The following is a 7,378-nucleotide window of genomic DNA, read 5'->3' on the forward strand; positions in this document are numbered from 1 at the left end:
GTTTGCCCATAGCCTGTACAGAGAGATACCATAAAACTATGGCAGGGATTCTCCTGTACTAAGCACAATTCAGCAGGAACAGCCCCCTAAGTTTGCCCATAGCCTGTACAGAGAGATACCATAAAACTATGGCACATAGGGATTCCCCTGTACTAAGCACAATTCAGCAGGAACAGCCCCCTAAGTTTGCCCATAGCCTGTACAGAGAGATACCATAAAACTATGGCACATAGGGATTCCCCTGTACTAAGCACAATTCAGCAGGAACAGCCCCCTAAGTTTGCTCATAGCCTGTACAGAGAGATACCATAAAACTATGGCACATAGGGATTCCCCTGTACTAAGCACAATTCAGCAGGAACAGCCCCCTAAGTTTGCCCATAGCCTGTACTGAGAGATACCATAAAACTATGGCACATAGGGATTCCCCTGTACTAAGCACAATTCAGCAGGAACAGCCCCCTAAGTTTGCCCATAGCCTGTACAGAGAGATACCATAAAACTATGGCAGGGATTCTCCTGTACTAAGCACAATTCAGCAGGAACAGCCCCCTAAGTTTGCCCATAGCCTGTACAGAGAGATACCATAAAACTATGGCACATAGGGATTCCCCTGTACTAAGCACAATTCAGCAGGAACAGCCCCCTAAGTTTGCCCATAGCCTGTACAGAGAGGTACTAGTGAAAGTATTTCCCTTCGGACTAAAGGACCAGCAGATACAGTGTGTGACGTATATGTATAGTTGATATAGAATTTCACATAATGAAATTACAAGTTTATTAGAAGGGCTTAGAATTCGTTTTGCTGCAGGAATATTCTAGCGCTCCTGTTCCTTTAACAGTAGACAGGGGCGGGGCGCTGCATTGAGTAGGAGGGGCTAAGGGTGGGCAGCGAATAGAGGTTATGCCCTTTCTATATAAAAGATGGGCGGGGCTAAGGCTAAGCAGCGATAACTTGGGGTGGGGGAAAGTATAAGGGCAGCGAGCCGTTCCGCCCACCTGTGTCATCCGAAGGCCCCGCCCACGCCTTGATTGGCAGCCTCACATTTCAGCCCTTACCATTTGCTGCATTACTAGTGCGGCCCCTCCCATCCTTCTCCCCATTGGCTGACTATTCTCAATCTCTGTGCGTCCGGCACACTGTTTCCCGCCTTCTGTAGCCAATACGCGGCAGAGCGGTAACCGGTACATTGGCGCAGAGTAGAACCGCCCTTATACTGTTCCAGTCGATCCTCCGCCTAAACTGGTGTGTGTATGGCTGTCCCTCTTGTCACTTAGGCTTTGACCCCGCCCCTAGGTGCCCCAGACGGAACCGCCTTCTCCTGTGGGTGTGGCTATGGGAGTGACCTTGTTACAAGAACGGAAGTGACTTCTTGATGCTGACTTCCGTTTTCCATCCCAGGAGCCTTCATTTCCGGCATGGGGGGCGGAAGTACGTTCGGCCGGCTCCTGGCGCTGGTGCCCGGGAAACAGCAGTTTGGGGTTTATAGGTTCCTCCCCTTCTTCTTTGTACTGGGAGGCGCCATGGAATGGTTCATGATTAACGTGCGGCTGGGCCCGGAGACTTTCTGTGAGTTTGTACCTGCACCCCTCTGAGCCCCACTGTCTGCTAATATCCTTATCATTTACAGTAGGGGGTACATTATCCCTTATAATACATGAGTGATACTCAGAGTTCCCTGTATAACTCAGCCTGCAGCCTTGTGCCTTTATATGGGGGGCACAGAGCCCCTCAGTGACTGCTAATATCCTTATCATTTACAGTAGGGGGTACATTATCCCTTATAATACATGAGTGATACTCAGAGTTCCCTGTATAACTCAGCCTGCAGCCTTGTGCCTTTATATGGGGGGCACAGAACCCCTCAGTGACTGCTAATATCCTTATCATTTACAGTAGGGGGTACATTATCCCTTATAATACATGAGTGATACTCAGAGTTCCCTGTATAACTCAGCCTGCAGCCTTGTGCCTTTATATGGGGGGCACAGAACCCCTCAGTGACTGCTAATATCCTTATCATTTACAGTAGGGGGTACATTATCCCTTATAATACATGAGTGATACTCAGAGTTCCCTGTATAACTCAGCCTGCAGCCTTGTGCCTTTATATGGGGGGCACAGAACCCCTCAGTGACTGCTAATATCCTTATCATTTACAGTAGGGGGTACATTATCCCTTATAATACATGAGTGATACTCAGAGTTCCCTGTATAACTCAGCCTGCAGCCTTGTGCCTTTATATGGGGGGCACAGAACCCCTCAGTGACTGCTAATATCCTTATCATTTACAGTAGGGGGTACATTATCCCTTATAATACATGAGTGATACTCAGAGTTCCCTGTATAACTCAGCCTGCAGCCTTGTGCCTTTATATGGGGGGCACAGAACCCCTCAGTGACTGCTAATATCCTTATCATTTACAGTAGGGGGTACATTATCCCTTATAATACATGAGTGATACTCAGAGTTCCCTGTATAACTCAGCCTGCAGCCTTGTGCCTTTATATGGGGGGCACAGAACCCCTCAGTGACTGCTAATATCCTTATCATTTACAGTAGGGGGTACATTATCCCTTATAATACATGAGTGATACTCAGAGTTCCCTGTATAACTCAGCCTGCAGCCTTGTGCCTTTATATGGGGGGCACAGAACCCCTCAGTGACTGCTAATATCCTTATCATTTACAGTAGGGGGTACATTATCCCTTATAATACATGAGTGATACTCAGAGTTCCCTGTATAACTCAGCCTGCAGCCTTGTGCCTTTATATGGGGGGCACAGAACCCCTCAGTGACTGCTAATATCCTTATCATTTACAGTAGGGGGTACATTATCCCTTATAATACATGAGTGATACTCAGAGTTCCCTGTATAACTCAGCCTGCAGCCTTGTGCCTTTATATGGGGGGCACAGAACCCCTCAGTGACTGCTAATATCCTTATCATTTACAGTAGGGGGTACATTATCCCTTATAATACATGAGTGATACTCAGAGTTCCCTGTATAACTCAGCCTGCAGCCTTGTGCCTTTATATGGGGGGCACAGAACCCCTCAGTGACTGCTAATATCCTTATCATACACAGTAGGGGGTACACACACCAGATAGTGACACTGTGGGTCGGTTTCTCACCAGATGACGTGTACAGAAGGCGACAGTCGGAAAGACGACAGGAGCGCAGGTTGGAGGAGGAGCTAATGAATCAGACGCAAGTTGATAGGAAGTGAAACTATAACATTCGCCTGTCACAGTTGCCATGGAGATTGCGGCAGGACGTGCGCTGCCCATTGTGGGACCTTTTCAGCAGCGAATCAGAACTCGGAATGGAATGTGGGCGTCATTCTTACCCAGGACTGGGTGCCGCCCACATTATGTCACTCACAAAGGGGAACTCGACCCTAAAGCTGCTTTTGTTTTCTATTGAAAGTAAATGTTATTCTTAGCGACTCCCGGTACCTGCACTGCTGGTTCTGACTCCTGATACAGCCCGCTATTATTATTATTATTGCTAATAACGTATTTATAATGCGCCAACGTAGGCGGCAGCGCAGTACAACTAGCGGCTCTATACACGGAACATACAGAGCAACCAGTAACCCTACAGGGGCAGAACAGGGCCCTGCCCAAAAGAGCTTACAGTCTATAAGGAGAGGGGGTAGAGACACAAGGTGAGAGGGTGGGCAGGGTCAGGGGTTGGCAGAGGTGTGGCACTGAGCTTGGCATTTAGCTGCACACTAGCACTGTGCCAGGCTAGAGAGAGGCACGGGGGGGGAGACTGGCAGAGAGGCACGGGGGGGGGAGACTGGCAGAGAGGCATGGGGGGGGACTGGCAGAGAGGCACGGGGAGGAGACTGGCAGAGAGGCACGGGGGGGAGACTGGCAGAGAGGCACGGGGGGGAGACTGGCAGAGAGGCACGGGGGGAGACTGGCAGAGAGGCACGGGGGGGGACTGGCAGAGAGGCACGGGGGGGAGACTGGCAGAGAGGCACGGGGGGGAGACTGGCAGAGAGGCACGGGGGGGAGACTGGCAGAGAGGCACGGGGGGGAGACTGGCAGAGAGGCACGGGGGGGAGACTGGCAGAGAGGCACGGGGGGGAGACTGGCAGAGAGGCACGGGGGGGGAGACTGGCAGAGAGGCACGGGGGGGAGACTGGCAGAGAGGCACGGGGGGGAGACTGGCAGAGAGGCACGGGGGGGAGACTGGCAGAGAGGCACGGGGGGGAGACTGGCAGAGAGGCACGGGGGGAGACTGGCAGAGAGGCACGGGGGGGAGACTGGCAGAGAGGCACGGGGGGGGAGACTGGCAGAGAGGCACGGGGGGGAGACTGGCAGAGAGGCACGGGGGGGGACTGGCAGAGAGGCACGGGGGGGAGACTGGCAGAGAGGCACGGGGGGGGGGAGACTGGCAGAGAGGCACGGGGGGGAGACTGGCAGAGAGGCACGGGGGGGAGACTGGCAGAGATGGGGCAGTTGGCACATAAGGCTGGCACAGGATACACTAGGGGCAGGGGAGGTGCCAGTCTCCAATTAATAGAGAGTTACAGGAGGGAATTGGGGGATTTAGGGAATATTCCTCAGGGGAAGTTACAGGATTTAGTGAGTGGATGAGGGGCAGAATGGGGGGGGAACTGTGTTATGGGAGTGGCATAGGGCAAAGGGAACCAATTGGATCCGACGGCTCCCCCCCCCCCCCCCCCCCCCGGTCTCACTGTGTCACATGGTCTGCTGCTTTGCATATTATTCACCAAAGCAAAATGGGGCAGATTTACCCATCATTCCTCATTCCCTGCACTGCTGGTTCTGACTCCTGATACAACTCCCCAATATCCATTCATTCCTCATTCTCACTGGGTTTATAGTTATGTGTAACTGTCACTGTGTCTGTCCCTTTCCCTTCCCTGCACTGCTGGTTCTGACTCCTGATACAACTCCCCAATACCCATTCATCCCTCATTCTCACTGGGTTTATAGTTATGTGTAACTGTCACTGTGTCTGTCCCTTCCCTGCACTGCTGGTTCTGACTCCTGATACAACTCCCCAATATCCATTCATTCCTCATTCTCACTGGGTTTATAGTTATGTGTAACTGTCACTGTGTCTGTCCCTTTCCCTTCCCTGCACTGCTGGTTCTGACTCCTGATACAACTCCCCAATACCCATTCATTCCTCATTCTCACTGGGTTTATAGTTATGTGTAACTGTCACTGTGTCTGTCCCTTTCCCTTCCCTGCACTGCTGGTTCTGACTCCTGATACAACTCCCTAATATCCATTCATTCCTCATTCTCACTGGGTTTATAGTTATGTGTAACTGTCACTGTGTCTGTCCCTTTCCCTTCCCTGCACTGCTGGTTCTGACTCCTGATACAACTCCCTAATATCCATTCATTCCTCATTCTCACTGGGTTTATAGTTATGTGTAACTGTCACTGTGTCTGTCCCTTTCCCTTCCCTGCACTGCTGGTTCTGACTCCTGATACAACTCCCTAATATCCATTCATCCCTCATTCTCACTGGGTTTATAGTTATGTGTAACTGTCACTGTGTCTGTCCCTTTCCCTTCCCTGCACTGCTGGTTCTGACTCCTGATACAACTCCCCAATACCCATTCATTCCTCATTCTCACTGGGTTTATAGTTATGTGTAACTGTCACTGTGTCTGTCCCTTTCCCTTCCCTGCACTGCTGGTTCTGACTCCTGATACAACTCCCCAATACCCATTCATTCCTCATTCTCACTGGGTTTATAGTTATGTGTAACTGTCACTGTGTCTGTCCCTTTCCCTTCCCTGCACTGCTGGTTCTGACTCCTGATACAACTCCCCAATATCCATTCATTCCTCATTCTCACTGGGTTTATAGTTATGTGTAACTGTCACTGTGTCTGTCCCTTTCCCTTCCCTGCACTGCTGGTTCTGACTCCTGATACAACTCCCTAATATCCATTCATTCCTCATTCTCACTGGGTTTATAGTTATGTGTAACTGTCACTGTGTCTGTCCCTTTCCCTTCCCTGCACTGCTGGTTCTGACTCCTGATACAACTCCCCAATACCCATTCATTCCTCATTCTCACTGGGTTTATAGTTATGTGTAACTGTCACTGTGTCTGTCCCTTTCCCTTCCCTGCACTGCTGGTTCTGACTCCTGATACAACTCCCCAATATCCATTCATTCCTCATTCTCACTGGGTTTATAGTTATGTGTAACTGTCACTGTGTCTGTCCCTTTCCCTTCCCTGCACTGCTGGTTCTGACTCCTGATACAACTCCCCAATACCCATTCATCCCTCATTCTCACTGGGTTTATAGTTATGTGTAACTGTCACTGTGTCTGTCCCTTTCCCTTCCCTGCACTGCTGGTTCTGACTCCTGATACAACTCCCCAATATCCATTCATTCCTCATTCTCACTGGGTTTATAGTTATGTGTAACTGTCACTGTGTCTGTCCCTTCCCTGCACTGCTGGTTCTGACTCCTGATACAACTCCCCAATACCCATTCATTCCTCATTCTCACTGGGTTTATAGTTATGTGTAACTGTCACTGTGTCTGTCCCTTTCCCTTCCCTGCACTGCTGGTTCTGACTCCTGATACAACTCCCCAATACCCATTCATTCCTCATTCTCACTGGGTTTATAGTTATGTGTAACTGTCACTGTGTCTGTCCCTTTCCCTTCCCTGCACTGCTGGTTCTGACTCCTGATACAACTCCCCAATATCCATTCATTCCTCATTCTCACTGGGTTTATAGTTATGTGTAACTGTCACTGTGTCTGTCCCTTTCCCTGCACTGCTGGTTCTGACTCCTGATACAACTCCCCAATACCCATTCATTCCTCATTCTCACTGGGTTTATAGTTATGTGTAACTGTCACTGTGTCTGTCCCTTTCCCTTCCCTGCACTGCTGGTTCTGACTCCTGATACAACTCCCCAATACCCATTCATTCCTCATTCTCACTGGGTTTATAGTTATGTGTAACTGTCACTGTGTCTGTCCCTTTCCCTTCCCTGCACTGCTGGTTCTGACTCCTGATACAACTCCCCAATATCCATTCATCCCTCATTCTCACTGGGTTTATAGTTATGTGTAACTGTCACTGTGTCTGTCCCTTTCCCTTCCCTGCACTGCTGGTTCTGACTCCTGATACAACTCCCCAATATCCATTCATCCCTCATTCTCACTGGGTTTATAGTTATGTGTAACTGTCACTGTGTCTGTCCCTTTCCCTTCCCTGCACTGCTGGTTCTGACTCCTGATACAACTCCCCAATACCCATTCATTCCTCATTCTCACTGGGTTTATAGTTATGTGTAACTGTCACTGTGTCTGTCCCTTTCCCTTCCCTGCACTGCTGGTTCTGACTCCTG

The 7,378-nt window shown here is 50.0% G+C and overlaps 1 protein-coding gene across 1 annotated transcript; it reads left to right on the forward strand.

The window, feature by feature from the left end:
- Positions 1-1,388: 1,388 nt before the first annotated feature.
- smim4 (small integral membrane protein 4) lies at positions 1,389-3,490 on the forward strand. The gene is made up of 2 exons (XM_031901303.1): positions 1,389-1,570; positions 3,145-3,490. Exons 1-2 carry the CDS (start codon positions 1,420-1,422, stop codon positions 3,234-3,236), a joined length of 243 nt encoding a protein of 80 aa, XP_031757163.1. The 5' UTR covers positions 1,389-1,419; the 3' UTR covers positions 3,237-3,490.
- Positions 3,491-7,378: the final 3,888 nt, after the last annotated feature.

The sequence above is a fragment of the Xenopus tropicalis genome, chromosome 4, assembly GCF_000004195.4.
Source record: "Xenopus tropicalis strain Nigerian chromosome 4, UCB_Xtro_10.0, whole genome shotgun sequence".
Taxonomy (NCBI): domain Eukaryota; kingdom Metazoa; phylum Chordata; class Amphibia; order Anura; family Pipidae; genus Xenopus; species Xenopus tropicalis.